At 41.9% G+C, this 19,386-nt stretch overlaps 1 protein-coding gene across 2 annotated transcripts in view; it reads right to left on the bottom strand.

Moving 5' to 3' along the window:
• The window catches only part of LOC124776318 (CCAAT/enhancer-binding protein zeta), a 212,404-nt gene that overhangs the window by 23,076 nt on the left and 169,942 nt on the right, over window positions 1–19,386 (bottom strand). For both annotated transcript variants that reach the window (XM_047251254.1, XM_047251255.1), the window contains one exon: window positions 9,329–9,482. In XM_047251254.1, coding sequence (XP_047107210.1) covers window positions 9,329–9,482 — 154 coding nt within the window. The remainder of the gene's footprint in view (window positions 1–9,328; window positions 9,483–19,386) is intronic.

Here is a 19,386-nt window from a genome sequence, read left to right as displayed (position 1 = left end):
GGTCATTCTTGGGTCATTCCAGTGACTGGCAGAGTAGGGTGAGAAGACCAGCCTTGCGTGCAGAGTTTCAATGAAACTCATAATTTGCAGCATTGTCCATGGAACTGATCATGGTCCTTTGGTACTGAGTTGAGTGGAAGGACTAAACCTGAGACTTTGAAAGTTCTGTGAAAAGCTACGCTGCAACTTACTGGACTTGTGCCATAAGGTTGAGTACTGTAGGGTCGCTCTAAATTGGTCAAGTGTGCATTACACATCAGAGGCTGCTACTCAAAATCCTAATGATAAACTGCTGAAGCATTCGCAATGCAGTGCCAGAGTTTGAAGCACTCATGAAAAGCAGTGAAGCTCAAATAATACTAGGTACAGAAAGCTGGTTGAAACCTGAAATTGATAGCAGTGGGATTTCTGAGAAACTTTTAAGGGTATATCGAAAGTATAGACAAATGGGAAATGGGGGTGGTGTATTTGTTGGAGAAGACAAACCACTCAAATCCACCAAGATAGAAATGAAAGCTGCATGTGAGACTGTCTGGGCAAGACTGAGAATCAGGGGTGGCCATAAAATGATAACTGGATTCTCCTATCACCCACCTGACTCATGATGTAACCAAGAGCTTCAGAGAAAACCTCAGTTCATGTGTACTTAAGTTCTCCAGTCATACTGTGGTCATTGGTGGATACATTATTCATCCAACAATTAATTGGAAAAATTACAATTTTGTTAGTGGTGGGCATGAGAAGACATCCTGCGAAACTTTACTAAATGCCTTCTCACAAAACTACCTAGAACAGATGGTTAGGAACCCCACTCATGATGTAAATATACTGGATCTAATGGCAACAAACAGACATGACCTCTTTGAGAAAGGCCACATTGAAACTGGTATCAGTGACCATGATGCTGTTGTTGCAATAATGATTAACAAAGTACAAAGGACATCTAAAACAAGCAGAAAGATATATATGGTCAGTAAACTACATTAAAAAAATCTGTAATGTCATATCCAAACAAGAAACATGAAACTTTTAGCACAGGTCAAGAACAAACAGAGGAACTCTGGCTAAAGTTTAAAAGAATCGTTGACCAAGCACTGGATAATTGCGTTCCCAGCAGGCTGTTGGTGGCATAAAAGTTAGTGTCCTGTCGCTAGTGAATGAGATGAAATTGAGGGTAGCAAATCAAAAGCTGAAATGCTTAACTCAGTTTTCAAATGTTCCTTTACAAATGAAAACCCAGGAGAATTGCCCAATTTAATCCTAGTATCAGTGAAAAGATGACTGAAATAAGTATTAGTGTCAGTGGTGTTGAGAAACAGCTGAAATCGTGAAAACTGAGCAAAGCTCCAGGTCCTGATGGAACCCCTGTCAGATTCTGTACTGAATTTGTGGCCAAATTAGCCCCTCTTCTAACTATAATCTATTGTAGATCCCTGTGCCCAGTTCTCGAAAAAAGGCATAGGTCACACCCATCTATTAGAAGGGTGGTAGAAATGATCCACACAACTACTGCCCAATATCCTTGACACAGATTTGTTTTAGAATCTTAGAATACATTCTGAGTTCAAAATATGATGAGGTATCCTGAAAAGAATGACCTCCTCAATGCCAATCAGCATGGTTTTTGAAAACATCTATCTTGCGAAATCCAATTTCCACTTTTCTCACACGACATACTGCAAGCTTTAGATCAAGGCAACCAGGCAAACGCAGTGTTTCCTGATTTCCAAAAAGCAACTGACTCAGTACGATAGATGTAGAAGTAACTTCAGGTGTGCCCCAGGGAAGTGTGCTGGAACCTTTGCTGTTCATGTTGTATATTAACAACCTTGCAGACAATATTAAGAGTAAAATCAGGTTTTTTGAAGATGACATGGTTATCTATAATGAAGTACTATATGAGAGAAGAGCTTGATAAGATTTCAGTGTGGTGCAGAGATTGGCAACTTGCTCTAAATGTTCAGAAATGCAAAATCATGCACTTCACAAAACGAAATGTGTCACTTTTGGAAGCAGCCAACACTTTGTAGGGCTATGAAATGGAGTGATCACCTAGGTTCAGTCATAGGTAAAGCAGGTGGTAGACTTTGTTATTGACAGAATACTGGGGAAGTGCAATCAGTCTACAAAAGATATTGTGGGACAAGTACCAGATAGGAATAACAGGGGATACTGAACATACACTATGTGATCAAAAGTATCTGGAAACCTGGCTGAAAATGACTTACAAGTTCGTGGTGCCCTCCATTGGTAATGCTAGAATTCAATACTGTGTTGGTCCACCCTTACCTTGACGATAGCTTCCACTGTTATGGGCATGTGTTCAGTCAGGTGCTGGAAGGTTTCTTGGGGAATGGCAGCCCATTCTTCATGGAGTGCTGCACTGAGGAGAGGCATCAATGTCGGTCGGTGAGGTCTGGCACAAAGTTGGCATTCCAAAACATCCCAAAGGTGTTCTATAGGATTCAGGTCAGGATTCTGTACAGACCAGTCCATTACAGGGATGTTATTGTCGTGTAACCACTCCGCCACAGGGTGTGTATTATGAACAGGTGCTCGATCGTGTTGAAAGATGCAATCACCATCCTCGAATTGCTCTTCAACAGTGGGAAGCAAGAAGGTGCTTAAAACATCAATGTAGACCTATGCAGTTATAGTGCCATGCAAAACAACAAGGGGTGCAGGCCCCCTCCATGAAAAACATGACCACACCATAACACCACCATTTCCAAATTTTACTGTTGATACTACACAAACACGCTGGCAGATCACATTCACCGGGCACTCGCCGTACCCACACCCTGCCATCGGATCGCCACATTCGGTACCATGATTCATACTCTAAACAACGTTTTTCCACTGTTCAATCACCCAATATTCACACTCCTTACACCAAGCGAGGCACCATTTGGCATTTACCGGCGTGATGTGTGGCTTATGAGCAGCTGCTTGACCCATAAAATCCAAGTTTTCTCACCTCCCGCCTAACTATTATAGTACTTGCAGAGGTTCTGATGCAGTTTGGAATTCCTGTGTGAGAGTCTGGATAGATGCTTGTCTATTACACATTACGACCCTCTTCAACTGTCGGCAGTCTCTGTCAGTCAACAGACGAGGTCGGCCTGTACGCTTTTGTGCTGTATGTGTTCCTATGTTTCCACTTCACTATCACGTCGGAAACTGTGGACCTAGGGACGTTTAGGAGTGTGGAAATCTCACATACAGACATATGACACATGTTACAGCCAATCACCTGACCACATTAGAAGTCCATGAGTTCCGTGGAGCACCTCATTCTATTCTCTCACGTCTAATGACTACTGAGGTAGCTGATATGGAGTACCTGGCAGTAGATGGCAACACAATGCACCTAATATGAAAAAATGTATGTTTTTGGGGGTGTCCGGATACTTTTGGTCACATAATGTATGTAGAGAAAGGCGGCATAAATGGTCACAGGTTTGTTTAATCCATGGGTGAGTGTCACAGAGCTACTGCAGGAACTGAAATGGCAGATTCACGAAGACAGACATTACAACATATTTCGGCTCACAAGTTCATGTTTCTTCTGCCAGACATTGATTTCTCATGTTTTAAGAAGTCAAAACAAAGCTATAGCCAGCTAAGAAATCACAGGACTAATTGACTGAAACAGTCAGTAAAAAAGTTTAGGCAAAACTATAAAGAGTGGCTTACTCAACTGCAGGGCCTGACTCAGGACATCAATTTCATTGTGAAAATGATCAATGTAAGAAATTTTATGCAGACTCACTATTTTGTGAATGCTTTTCCTGCACTCCCCTGACAGTAAATTAGAGGAGGACTTGGAAATCTAACAAACCCAATTTACAAGATTGTTTGCCTCTGATTTGAGCATACCAACAAACATGTGTATCTGCTGAAGCAATACAGAGTGAAAATGCCGTTCACGACATATCAACAGCCAGCACAGCCAAGTAAATAGTACTGTTAGGCCCAGAAATCACAGGACTAATTGACTGAAACAGTCAGTAAACAAATTTAGAAATTCTAAATTAAGATCCTGTTCACGCTGTGGGGTAAACCACAAAATACAATGTGTGTTGTGATTATTGTAAAAAATCTGAGCATATAGCTCAGGTGCGCAAAATGAATCACAGTCGACAAAAATAGCAGACACTCAAGTATATGCAATGATTAATGGTAAAAAGTCAAATATTGTTCATAATGGACATGTGCAAATTCAACAACTTTTGCGGAGATTAGATGTCACATGAATGCTATTTTTTCTAGGAATAACAAGTTGGTAACTGTAACTCTTTGAGTTGATAAAGTGCCAATCAATTTTCAGATTGACACAGGGTTGTCAATTTCAATCACTAACCTGCAGGCATACCGAAGGTTGGGAATGCCAAAGTTAATAGAGTTCCAATGTTCGCTGTTCAGTTACATCAATCAGGAAATTCGAATGAAAGGACAATTTTTCAACATATCTTACATTTAAACAATTTACACAGCAGGCTACACTCGCAGTTGTAAATTTAACTGAAGCAACAAATTTTGCTGGGACTGAATGTCTTCAGTGCTTTGGGCTTCATCACGCATGAGAAACAAATCAAGTTCAAACTGACATTCCAAATTAAAAGTTAAATCAGCTATTGCAAAAAATATAAAGATATTTTTTCCAAAGCAGCTAGCAATATCAAAGGTTACAATGCATAAATTATGCTGAAGCCAAATTTGGTGCCGAAATTTTGCAAAGCACTCAATATTCCTTTTAGGCTGGAAGATAAAGTAAAGCAGGAATTCAGCCATCTCGAATAGCACACAGTTATCAAAGCTGTAATCAGTAGCCAATGGGCAACACAGGTCTTAGTTGGACAACCAAATGGTTCTCTTCGCATCTGTGGAGATTTCAGTGAGAATAAATTCTCAATTTAATGATTCATATCCTATTTGCAACACAGAAGAACTGATGTCAAAATTAGCTGGTGGTGTATACTTTGCCAAGCTGTATCTTAAAGAAACATATTTGTAAATCCCTTTGGATTGAGACACACAAAAATTTATGGTTACAAATAATCCATTTGCTCTCTACCATTGCAAAAGGCCAGCGATATTTCGAGCAATTAATTCTGAAAGCTCAGAATGCTGTGGATTACCTCGATAACACAAATGTCTCACACACAACTCCACAGGAACTCTTACAGAATTTCGAAGCTGTTCTCAAAATGCTACAAGTAGCAAATAGGAAATGCAACAAAGACAAGTGCATCTACTTTCAATGCAAAGTGCAATATGTAGGATACATACAGTCTGCACACGCTTCAAACTGATGCCACAAGACACTGACACTATTAAACACCCTCTGGCTCCCAAGGATATCAAGCAATTACATTCTGTATTGTGACACACAAATTATTATCAGAAGTTCCTCCTTCACACAGTTTTATTCAGTGAACCACTGCACAAGTTGTCACAAAAAGCAACTAAAAGAAAATGGAACAGTGAATGCCAATGTGCTTTTAACATATTAAAACAATATTTGATTGACACCAAATGTCTTACGATGTATGATCAGAGCAAAATGCTCACAATTGCCGAAGATGCCTCCATTGCATCAATATCATGGTTTCGAATGACCAACTGTGTTCATTTCAAAGACTCTGACAGTGCCACACAGAAATTGCAGTCAGAGTGAGGAGAAGGCTCTTGCAATTATATTGCAAGTCAAGAAATTTCATGATTATATTTATGAATGTACTTTCATCTTCCTCACCAACAACAAACCTTTAGTGGCTATACTTGGACCAAACAATACCATTCCTACATGCAGAGCTCAATGTCTGCAGCACTAGGCATTTCTTCTGCTGAACTGCAACTATGTAATTATAATCAGGTCCACAGTACAACATGCAAATGCATATTTCCGTTGACATTTTCCACTAGGACAACACAAAAAGACTGACTTATTAGATGATTTTTGTTTTTCAATAGTTGTCAATAGGCAAGCCCAATGGCCTTGCCACAGTGGTGTCACCAGTCCCTGTCAGATCACCGAAGTTAAGCACTGTTGCGTTGGGCTAGCCTTGGATGGGTAACCATCCGGTCCGCCGAGCGCTGTTGGCAAGCGGGGTGCACACAGCCCTTGTGAGGCAAAACTGAGGAGCTACATGATTGAGAAGTAGCGGCTCTGGTTTTGGAAACTGACATACAGCCGGGTGAGCGGTGTGCTGACCACATGTCCCTCCGTATTTGCATCCAGTGATGCCTGTGGGCTGAGGATAACATGGCGGCCAGTCAGTACCATTGTTCCTTCGTGGCCTGCTCGAGAGGAGTTTAGTTTAGTTCAATAGTCAAGACACTGTGGGAAATTTTCCCAGTAAACTCTAATTTAATTGACAAATTTGTGCCTACAGATCCATTTTTGCCTAAGCTCAAACAGTATGTTCAAATGGAGTGGCCTAATTATAAGAACTTAATTAATCAATGGAACATGAGGCAAGCAGTACAAGGTAGAAAGGTGTCATTGCGGTACATTCAGAATCAAAACAAGAGTGGTTATTCCTGTGGAGCTTAAATCTAAGGTCTACAGATGCTACATTAATGTCATTGGGGCATAGTTCATATGCAATGCATTGCTTCAGAGCACTATTTCTGGAAAAATATTGACAAAGACAATGAAATGATGTCAGCTAAATGACTCTTATGTCAAAAATACCAGTCAGCACCACCTCGACAATATTTTCTGTGGCCACAGACAGCAGAACCCCGGTCATGTCTGCATACTTATTTTGCAGGACCATCTCTCGGAAGCTACTGTTCCATCCTCACTGGTGCTTCCTTCAAACTTGCATTTGTGGTGCAGATGTCATTGATATCTTCCACAAAGGCTTTGTCTAAGGTCTTCTCTATTGAAGGATGGCCAAAATACATTGTCACTGACAATGTCAAACAATTTTATTCTCGGGAATTTAAACTATTTTGTGTAACCAACAGCATTTCACACTGCAGGATGGCGCCATTTCATCCTGAGGCCAATGGACTCGCTGAAAGACTTGTGTGAATTTTCAAGTACCACATGTTGAAGCTCGTTCAACAGTACAATAAAGACTATCCTTAATTTATCTTCCTCCTCACGGTACAGTGCCACTTCACATGATGCACAATCTCCAGCAGAGATACTCCATGGAAGACCCACTTAACATTAACATGAATTTTAAAGCTGCTAGTGCATCCATGTGCCAGGACTCAACAACAGTCAAAACAAAAAAATTTAAAGTGAATGATCTGGTACACTTTTCAATGTACATCATCATCATCATCATCATCATCATCAGTGTTCTGCCAAAGGGCAGGTTTTCACATGATAGTTCTCCAGGCCGTCCGGTCTTCTGCCATCCTCTTCAGGTCCACATAATTTCCTCTTCCCTTCATGTCATCTATCATCTTGTATCTCCTTCTTCCTCCCAGTCTTCTCCCACAAACAATGTACAAGCATGGGAAAAAGACCTGTGTACCAGGAATATTCATAGATCAGCTCAGCAATGCCATGTTTATGAATAAATATTTACATGGCATCACAACACACCACAAAAATCAAATCAGGACCACTGCACTCACATGCACATAGGCAGTTCTCTATGCTGTTTTCTTTTACAGACTCAGAAGATCTATAAGCAGCCAGCTGTCTGAGGGACCTTCTTATGCAGTCGGCAGCAGCTTATGCCAGTGCCTCCAGCAGCATGCTCCAACTGCATCCATCACCTCACTGTGGTTCTGCATGGGTTTCCTGCAGTGGTGCAAGCGAATGCCATGGGAAGCAACATGTGCACCTAGCAAATATGCACGCCAGCAAGCACAGGAGGAGGACACTTACCGTGAGCGGCCGCCACCACACAGATACAACAACTCACCTGGTGTCTCTCAGCTCCATGCAGCAACCTCCAGATGGTACTCACAAACAACAGCCTCTTGCTATTTCTGCACCACTTTCAGAGTGACTTGCATGTCCACTGGTAGTGTGAACAGCCAATGAAAAATCCTGTCAAACACAGGCTACATTGCTTCCATCATGCATGGCCAGACAAGGATATTCTTCCACCAATAGGCTCAAAACATGATGCGCCACACTCACTCACACAGTTACGAACCAGCAGTCAAGATAGTTCACTTCAGTGAACTCAGTAGACTACTCCAAAGACCACCCTCCAACTTAGCAGTCCCTACTGACAGAGAACTACAGCCATAACAGAATGTCTGCAACAATCACTATTAGCAATATATATAGTATCATGCCAAGAAACAGCAAAATTAGTAAGATATCAGTATATTAGGTTTAGGAGATCAAATTCCGCATTTCTGTTTTAGTGCACCCTATCAAACAAGTGTCCCCTAGCAAGTGTACAAACCAGCCGTCATTATGGAACAATAAAAGGGAAACACTATTTTCTGCTACTGTTGATGTTTGGGCTGAATTAATAGTAGCAATCAGTTACTACATTCACAACACCTAGTTCATTCTCTGCTTTGAATTTTGGGTACTTTTGACTCCATGTGGCATGGTTAGTAGAACAGTTTATTCAGGCTAGAGGTGATGAACAGCGTCCCTGGTTCACGTGCACCTTTGCCGTAAGCCACTTGGCCCTAATAGGGCACAGTAAGACACCACTACTGCAGGCATTGTAGCATCTCATTGGTTGGATACCCAGCATAGCACTTTCAGTCAAAAGAAACCACTGGTCCAGTAAGGTAAAGTTATTGCAAATATAGCTGTCATTTTAAGCTACTCATTAACCATTTTCAAGGCACATCTTACCTAAGTCACTATTTGCCTGTCCATTCCATTACATCTCTCCCATAATTATGCTAAAACTTGGGGCAGTGCAAAACTGCATTATGATGGGTTATTTCAGCACTTTGACCTTTCAAAGTGAGCCTTGCGAAGGAATTAACTGCTTCATTAAAAACTGTCGTTCTTGAGGGACTACCCTATAAGTGTCATTGCAACAGGAGTATGCAGTTGACTGGAAAGTATCATCGGAATAAATGATTTGGGTATTTGGAGATACTTGGCAACATAGTTCACAAATATGTTCTCCTATCTGATACAAGTCAGCATTTCAATGAAATCTATTGAAATGGGAAAACTAAATTATGTTAAACCTAAGTGTAACCCATATACTTGTATCTAGTTGCCTGCATTAATATACTGCAGTTAGTCCCCTCCCCTCCCCTCCCTAAACAAACGCATATAAAATTTCTTTCTCACACCGCAGTTGGTTTGCTAATCATGATGTAGTTCAATTCCACGAGTATTAGAAAGACAGCTGTCAAATATTACACTTACCAGCATTATCTTTGGTAGACACTGCTGATATGCTTCCTACATTGTGATCAGACGTTCCAGTATCTTCCAATATTTCAGCAAACTCTTCAGCGGGGATGAAAATCTCTTCATCAAGACCTTTCTTCTGTAGGATTCTTCCTTTCTTTTTGTTTGCCTGCCAACAGCACATAGAGCTATAGCACATTTAGTTTATAGCATCTGATCAAAATTGATCAGTTTACGGAAGAAGCAACAGGACAATATCAGACAAAAAAGGAACACAAATCATAACAATGAATTAAAGGGATGAAATGAGTTTATTCCAAATTCTAATCAACAATAAACACAAAGGAAGGATTGTTTTACTGTCCATGTCATTACACCCTCCCCCCCCCCCCTTCCCCTCAAACTACAAAATACACACACAAATCCAGTTCACAGGATAACTATCATTGGTTTATTAGCAACATTACAGCTGTTATTATTGCTATGGAAGTGCTAAAAATGCTGGCTGGCAGTGAGTTTACAGAGACAGGCAAGAATGCATTATCACTTAGTTCTAGCTCTCACCTCTACACTGAGATTCTGTATATTCTCATAAACACTAAGCCAGTGACAGAAGTAATTGTCAGGCTCTAACAGAATACTGAACACATCCTGCCTGAAACAACGATGGTGTTGACTCTGGCTTCTCCAGTGCTGTACCTATATTTGCCGTTTACAATTTTAGCATATGACAGCATGTTGTTGTTGTTGTTGTTGTTGTTTGGTTTGATGCAGCTCTCCAATGCTAATATATCCTGTGCAAGCTTCTTCATCTCCCAGTACTTACTGCAACCCATATCCTTCCGAATCTGCTTAGTGTATTCATCTCTTGGTCTCCCTCTATGATTTTTACTCTCCACACTGCCCTCCAATGCCAAATTTGTAATCCCTTGATGCCTCAGAACATGTCCTACCAACCGGACCCTTCTTCTTGTCAAGTTGTGCCACAAACTCCTCTTCTCCCCAATTCTATTCAATACCTCCTCATTAGTTATGTGATCTACCCATCTAATCTTCAGCATTCTTCTGTAGCACCACATTTCGAAAGGTTCTATTCTCTTCTTGTCCAAACTATTTATCGTCCATGTTTCACTTCCATACATGGCTACACTCCATACAAATACTTTCAGAAACGACTTCCTGACACTTAAATCTATACTCGATGTTAACAAATTTCTCTTCTTCAGAAACGCTTTCCTTGCCATTGCCATTCTACATTTTATATCCTCTCTACTTCGACCATCATCAGTTATTTTGCTCCCTAAATAGCAAAACTCATCTACTACTTTAAGTGTCTCATTTCCTAATCTAATTCCCACAGCATCACTCGACTTAATTCGACTACATTCCATTATCCTCATTTTGCTTTTGTTGATGTTCATCTTATATCCTCCTTTCAAGACACTGTCCATTGCGTTCAACTGCTCTTCCAAGTCCTTTGCTGTCTCTGACAGAATTACAATGTCATCGGCGAACCTAAAAGTTTTTATTTCTTCTCCATGGATTTTATTACCTACTCCGAATTTTTCTTTTGTTTCCTTTACTGCTTGCTCAATATACAGATTGAATAACATCGGGGAGAGGCTACAACCCTGTCTCACTCCCTTCCCAACCACTGCTTCCCTTTCATGCCCCTCAACTCTTATAACTGCCATCTGGTTTCTGTACAAATTGTAAATAGCCTTTTGCTCCCTGTATTTTACCCTTAGTAATTCTACTGCGTCCTAAGCATATATAGCTTATTTCATATGATGGTACATTTAAAAAATCTTGCACTCCTGTATCCAATGCTTGTGGACTTCGACAATTTGTATTCTTCTGTCTCTAAAAACGTTATCACCACCATGACATTAAATCCTTGTCTTCTTTGTATTTCTTTGTATGCCAAATAGTATGTTTACTGAGTTATAGCAATAATTCATGGCCCCTCACAAGTACAAAGAAACACAACACAGGGTAACTTTTCATTCTGAGTCATGCAGTATAGTTATTTCAACCTATATGAAATTTACAGGCTGGCAGTGAAACACTTTACATGCACCACAACACAGTAGATACCATTCTGCTTGGTGGAAACGACTATCACACTTTCTTCCTAAAAATACGGCACAGCTTCAGCCTATGGACTGCAGTTTCATTTTGATTGCAGCCTCATTGCAGTGTTACCACCAACGAAGATATTATTCATGACGCTCCTGTAATCCTGTTCATCATGCTGAGCCTCTAAGGTTGAACAGCTATGCCTCTATCGACTACACACCACTCAGAAAGTATTCGAGCCCATAGCGTGGCCATCAGTATACCATTTCAATATGCCACAAGTATAAATATATACACTGACTGAAGAGTCAAAGAAACTGGTACACTTGCCTAATATCGTATAGAGCCCCTGCGACAACACAGAAGTGCTGCAACACGATGTGGCATGGAGTTGCCTAATGTCTGAAGTAGTGCTGAAGTGAACTGACACCATGAATCCTGCAGGGCTGTCCATAAATCCGTAAGAGTACAAGGGGGTGGAGGTCTCTTCTGAACAGCATGTAGCAAGGCAACCCAGATATGCTCAATAATGTTCATGTCTGGAGAGTTTGATGGCCAGCAGAAGTGTTTAAACTCAGAATAATGTTCCTGGAGCTACTCTGTCACAATTCTGGACATGTGGGATGTTGCATTGTCCTCCTGTAATTGCCCAAGTACATCAGAATGCACAATGGACATTGCTGCAGTCACCACAGAGGCCTACTGCAGTGGCAACACAGCAGACAGACCAGCAATGCAGGTTGGTGGCTCCACTGCAAAGTCTGGGCGACGCAAGCGTTTACAAGCAAATACCACAGTCGACAACAAACATGTAAGGGCAGCCAATTTCCATCAGAGGGCATCAACCAGCAGCAGAGGAAGGGGGCGCAACAATCAACAAACAATTACCTGGCGATCACATGTGTTTTAAGGCCTATCATTGACTCTTACCTTATCCCGGAGGTCGATGATATACTGCCCAAGTTGGGGGTGGACAGATCTTCACCAAGATTGATCTTAGGGAAGCATACTTCCAGCTGCCACTAAATGCTCCCTCTCAAGGGGTCCTCGTCATCAATACTCCCTTCAGACTCTTCCAGTACAACCGCCTGCCCTTTGGGATCACCAGCACTCCAGCCATCTTTCAACTCTTTCTGGAGTTGGTGACTAAAGAGGTCCCCGGCACTGCCAATTACTTAGACAACATCTTAGTTGCAGGGATCTCAGTCCCAGACTTAGCGTGGAATCTTCGGCGACTTTTCGAGGTTCTGCAGGCTGCGGGGTTGCAGTGCAACAGGATCAAATGGTAATTTTTTGTGCCGCAAATGACCTATATCGGTCATGTCTTGAGTGCTACAGGTATTCTCCCCACACTGCAATACCTCGAGGCTATTCAGTGGCTCCTGAGCCAACAAATGTCTCCCAGCTCAAATCCATCTTGGGTCAACTCAGCTATTATTGGTGTTACATCCCACATGCTGCAGCTCTGGCAGAGCCTCTGCATCGCCTCCTTCGCAAGAATGTTCCCTGGATATGGTCGCCAGAATGTGATCAGGCTTTCCAGCATCTAAAAATCTACTCTTCTCGCTCCACCATACCTCGTCCTGTATGACCCCGCCAAGACTCTTATTTTGGGTGCTGATGTGTCAGATTATGGGCTGGGGGCAGTGTTGTCTCATATCATTGACACTGTTGAGCATCCAGTGGCTTTCGCCTCGAAAACCCTATCACATGCACAGCGCAACTATAGGCACATCAAGAAGGAGACCTTAGCCATCATATTAGGAATTATGAATTTCCACGACTTCATCTATGGCCGCCAGTTCACACTCTACACGGACCACAAGCCCTTGGTCTCCGTCTTCAGCACCACATCCATCATCCCTAACTGCTTGCCACTTGCAGCCCTGGGTGTTGTTTCTTGCAGGATAAACTTACGACATCTGTTACCAGGACACGGCTCTCCATACCAACACTGATCTTCTTTCTCAACTTCCTGTGGGGACTGATTCTGACTTTGATGCTGATTTCGTCTGGATGGTGCGGCCTCCTCCACCATCGCTGCTTGGCACTGGACGCCCAGCACGCCACACACCACACAGCCTCGGACCCTGTTCTCCAGACGATTCTGCGCCACATTCAACCTGGGTCACCCTCTGATCATCGTCAGGTGTCAGACAAGGAGGTTTGGGCTTACGGGCCTCGCCGCAATGACTTTTCTGTCCACGATAGGGTTCTTCTTCTCTTAGGGGATACTGATCATTGGCACGTCGTGATACCATCCTCCCTCCGTCAGCGGGTCCTCGCGCTCCTGCATGTCAGGCACTGTGGTATCATCCTGACGAAGCACCTCGCCCACCAACATGTATATTGGTGGGGTATGGATCACCCACATGGTGGGTTCCTGCACCTCCTGTCACTGTCAGCAGTCGGTGCGGCCACGACACCTGCTTCTGTGGCCTCCAACCACTGCCCCACGGTCCCCGGCTCCATCTGGATTTTGCAGGTCCATTCCTAGGTCCTAGTGGCTCATTTTGGTGGATGCCGGCAGCAGTTTTCCGTACATTGCACACATGTTCTCAACAACTGCCCCTCACACCATTCAAGCCCTCTCTCACATTTCTGCCATCGAGGATCTGCCGAAGGTGATTGCGATAGACAACGGCCCGCAGTTCACATCGCCAGTTTACTTCCTTCTGTGGTACGTTGGGCATCCAGCTGCTCCATATGGCGCCATTCCATCCTGCATCCAATGGTTTGGCTGAAATGTTTGTCCACGCATTTAAATCGCAGATGGTCAAACTGTGTCAGTATCACTCCCAGGCAGCTGCCCTCGACCTCTTCCCGTGTACATATCGTTCTTCTGGGCCCGCGGGGTCTTCTCTGGCAGAAAAGTTGCATGGCCCCACTCATCAGAATCCCCTGTCACTCCTGTTTCCTGCTTCCCCTCATCCGACTGCTCCTGTCTCAGCGCAGCTGCGGTTCTTTCCATAGGATCCAGTTTGGGCATTGGTGTTTCCCCGTTGGGGGGAGGGGGGGGAGGACTGCTGCAGTCACCACAGATGCATACTGAAGAGGCAACACAGCAGACCGGCCATTGATGTAGGTCGCCGACTCCGCTGCGAAGTCTGGCCAATGCAAGAGTGTTTACAAGCAACACATAGGTGTGGCCACCATCTATTAGAGGGCATCAACCAGCAGCAGACGAAGGGGTGCTACGATTAATGAACTATTTCCTGGTGATCATGTGTGTGCAAATATTCCCGGCAATATCCTTCTGCCAAGGGCTAGATAAGCCGGTGCCCAGCCGTTCAGTGAGCAGTTCTCAACTCGCCAAGTGCGGAGAACATTGGCCGTCTAGCAGTGTGCCACCTGGACCGTCCTCTCTGCCCCAACGATTGTGCTACATCGCTTCCACTGTGGTATACTACCTACCAGCTGCTAACAGCAGACTTCGACATGGAACAGTTGTACAGGTACAGAGATAAAGGGCACACTGTGTTTAGGAATTAGTAGTTATTTGCTTGATCCGCAGAAGGAGTCCTTATTGTTTCGACGAGTGTGTTACTGTTGGTGGTTTATTGCAGTTTCCATAACAAATAAGTTGGCAAAACAAGTTGGTTCTTGCTCTGTAGATTTAGCAGTCATGAATGGATGCAAGTGATCAGACACAATGCTTGCACCTGACAGTCGTATCTAGACATATCAGGGGCCCATATCACTCCAACTGTACATGCACAATTTGGAATGAGACTCATCCAAGCAGGCAACATATTTCCACCTGGCAGTCCCACGTGAGGCGTAAAGCTTTGTGTCATGCAGTCATCAAGGGTAAACGAGTGGGCCTTTGGCTCCAAAAGCACACATTAATGATGTTTCGTTGAATGGTTTGCACGATGACAGTCATTGATGGCCCAGCATTGAAATCTGGAGCAATTTGCAGAAGGGTTGCACTTCTGTCATGCTGAATGATTCTCTTCAATTCTTGCAGAATCTTTTTCCAGTCACAATGCTGTCAGATGTTTGATGCTTTACTAGATTCCTGATATTGGTCGTATGGGAAAATCCCCACTTCATCGCTACCTCAGAGATGCTATGTCCCATTGCTCGTGTGCTGACTATAACACCACATTCAACTCATTTAAGTCTTGATAATCTGCCATTGCAGCAGCAGTAACTGATCTAACAACTGTGTCAGGCACTTATTGTCTTATATAGGCATTGCAGACCGCAGTGCCGTATTGTGCCTGTTTACATATCTCTGTATTTGAACACGCACGCCTATACCAGTTTCTTTGGTGCTCCAATGTATCTTGCAATTTACAGTACAGAATGACTGGGAAACCCTACACCAATTCATTCCAGTTCCAGATATTTTCTGAAGCTAAAATAATGTTGAAAATAGATATTTTGTGGGTTGGGTGTGCTGAAGATTTGAAGAACTTTGCAACCTACTTTATTATAGCAAAGCAACTGAAATGGGAAGAGAATGTATAAGACTATGATATTGTACATGCACCACCAGAAGTTAGTGGACATTTAGATGCATAAAAGATCAGCTTGTGAGCAAAATCAACATTGGGCACACAAAATGGCTGAATTAATAGAAGTGCTGGAAACTATTAAGTAGTGGAACACTGAACCGAATTCAGTTGGTTATTCATCAGTTTTGTATTTTAAAAAAATAAAAATAGAAAGAGAGAGAGAGAGAGAGAGAGAGGAAAGGAGTGAAATACTGAAACTGCATATTTCACTAACCTGTATGTAATAACCTGAATTTGAACTCCTATCTGCACCAACATGAAGCATCCTAGTATATGAAGAGCACACCCATTTGATTTCATTGCATAGACCGCACAGGGCATTACAAAACATTAAATCAATATGAGACTGGCTTAGTGTCCATGAAAAAGTGGACAGAATCATTAACCTAACTGACATAAATCTTACCAAACAAGAAAAGAGCCTACTACATAAAGCACCAAAACACAACATTAACACAAACATATCATACCTAACAATAGAAAACCTCATAGCAGAATCGGAACACATTATAAAGGAACAAGAAAGATTGAGCACACCAAATTTTAATGCAAACTTGACAAGAGAATTAGTAGCTGCAGAAGTAACACAGATAAACAGATCACACAAATCCACAATTATTTCTAATCATAGAACATCAGAGGAAATCACAGCCAACAAGCTAAAATAAAAATTAAAACAGAACAACGCCATAGTAATAAGAACAGACAAAGGGAATATTACTATAATTATGGATGAAAAAGAATGCATAGAAAAAACAATAGATTTTCTCAAAGGCAACAACATCACAAAACTGACCAGTGACCCAACAGCAAAGTACCAGAAAAACATTCAACAGACACTGAAAAACATCAAAAATACATTCTCAAAAGGCCAGGTAAAGAGGATAACATAAAAATCCAAAAGCACCCACCCTAAACTCCCTACCAAAGGTTCTCAAGGATAATATCCCATTAAGGCCCATCATCAACTTCCGAAATACTCCAGCCTACCACCTAGCCCAACAGACACACACACAACTAAAAAAATAGTACACTTTTGATAACAACAGGAACCTGGAAAACTCAAAGGAATTAATTGACAGAATCAAGAACATACACATAGCAGACACAGCAACCCTCATATTATTTGACATCAAATCAATGTACACTTGTATTCCAATAAACGAAACAATCAACATCATCACACAAAGATTAAAACAACAAGGAAACACACCGGACACACATATCAATGAAATAAAAACCATATTCAAGACCATAACACCACAAAATTATTTTGTATTCAACAAAGAATTTTATTCTCAACATGAAGGGCTGCCAATGGGATCACCAATTAGTGGCCTCCTAACTAACATATTTATGAACAACCTGGAGAACATAATCTTCAGACACATAATGAAACCAAAAAACTACAAAGTTATATACTAGTACCGTCATGTGGATGACATAATATGCCTGACTGATCAACCATATACACACATAGAACAGCTGTACAATGAAATGAACAACTTACACCCAAAAATTAACTTCACATTAGCAACAGAAACTAACAACACACTACATTTTTTTAGATCTCACCATACATAAAACAAACAACACACACAACTTCACAATATTCAGGAAACCAACAACCACAAGCACCACCATTCACAACCTATCGAACCACCCACTGACAAATAAGCAAGCAAACTTCAGATTCATGCTTCACAGATTAAACAGAACACCTGTGAACACACCTGCTGAACAAACAACTTCACACAAGAACTAAACACAATAAAACAAATAGCAGTAGAAAATGGTTATGCTACCCATATGGGAGACAAGTTAAATTAAAAAGTATGTAAACAGTACAAAAATGAACATCCCACGCACACACACACACACACACACACACACACACACACACAAATCCTCACCCAACACAGAACGACACCAAACACAGAACGACACCAAACACAGAACGACACCAAACACAGAACGACACCAAACACAGAACAACACCAAACACAAACAATGACCACACACAAGACACACCAGAGCAACAACACACACAAACCGAAATGGCATATACTCACCTACAATAACAAGATTGTTCATAAAATAGACAACATATTAAAAAAACAGGGACTCCAAATAGGATAGAGAAAAGAGAACACAACACAGAAAAAGATCAGAACACAAGAAACATTCACAGATAAATTTAACAGATCAGGAATATATGAACTCACATGCAACACTTGTCAGTCAGTGTACATAGGGCAAACATGCAGAAACTTCAAAACCAGATATTCAGAACATTTCAGAGCTTTAAAAAGCAACAGCTCCCACAGCACATCTGCTGACCACCTTATAGCCCACACTCACCACCCAACTACAATAGAAGCAGACTGACCACTGGGGAAAACTTTCACATACAGAAGCCAATAGCAGAAGGAAAACAGGTCATAAATGAATACATTAAACTCTGCAAGGGCACACTATTTAACATATTAAAGGAACTTTACAAAAAAGACAACATAAACAGATAAAGTAGTCTAACCCCCCCCCCCCCACACACACACACATACTAAAAATGGATACACTACACTCTGCAAAGACTCACCATTTTACACACAAAAGGAACACCATGTAAAAGACAACAGCTAAGAAGCACACACACACACACAAAGATAAAATGTAAACAAAATTCAAATTTGGCACCGAACTCACTGGTAAACAAATGAACACTGACTGGGCTGGGACACACAACAACCACAATTACACTGTTTTGGTGAAGTGCAAAGTGCTTTTATGACCTTATTTGTGAAAATACGTGTAATATTTACATGTGCATCATGACACCCCACCGTGATGCTGAGAATAAAAGGGCTTGCCTCATGAAAATGTAAGTAAAAATGAATATAGGTGCAAAATATCACAACAAACTAAATCAAACAATGGAAAATCCAGGATGGAATGTAACAATACCATAGAAGGAAAGTGGTTACTCACCATAAAGCACAGATGCTGAGTCGCGATAGGCACAACAAAAAGATTCACACAATTTTATCTTTCGGCCATTAAGGCCTTTGTCAGCAGTAGAAATATGTACACACATGCGCGCGCGCGCACACACACACACACACACACACACACACACGCACGCACACTCACGCAAACGCAACTTGTACACACATCTGCAGTCTGTGGTTTCAGCTCTCTGAGACTGCAGACATGTGTGCAAGTTGCGTTTGCGTGAGTGTGTGTGTGTGTGTGTGTGTGTGTGTGTGTGTGTGTGTGTGTGTACTGCTGACAAAGGCCTTAATGTCTGAAAGCTATAATTGTGTGAATCTTTTTGTTGTGCCTATCATGACTCAGCATCTCTGCTATATGGCGAGTAGCAACTTTCCTTCTGTGGTATTGACAATCTAAATTATGTTTAGATGATAGGTTAACTCTCAACAAAGTTTCTCATCAACATCGTTTGGTTGCAGA

Source organism: Schistocerca piceifrons, chromosome 2 (assembly GCF_021461385.2).
Source record: "Schistocerca piceifrons isolate TAMUIC-IGC-003096 chromosome 2, iqSchPice1.1, whole genome shotgun sequence".
NCBI classification, from domain to species: domain Eukaryota; kingdom Metazoa; phylum Arthropoda; class Insecta; order Orthoptera; family Acrididae; genus Schistocerca; species Schistocerca piceifrons.
The sequence above is the reverse complement of the archived record's forward strand: the minus strand, read 5'-3'. Positions and strand labels throughout refer to the sequence as shown.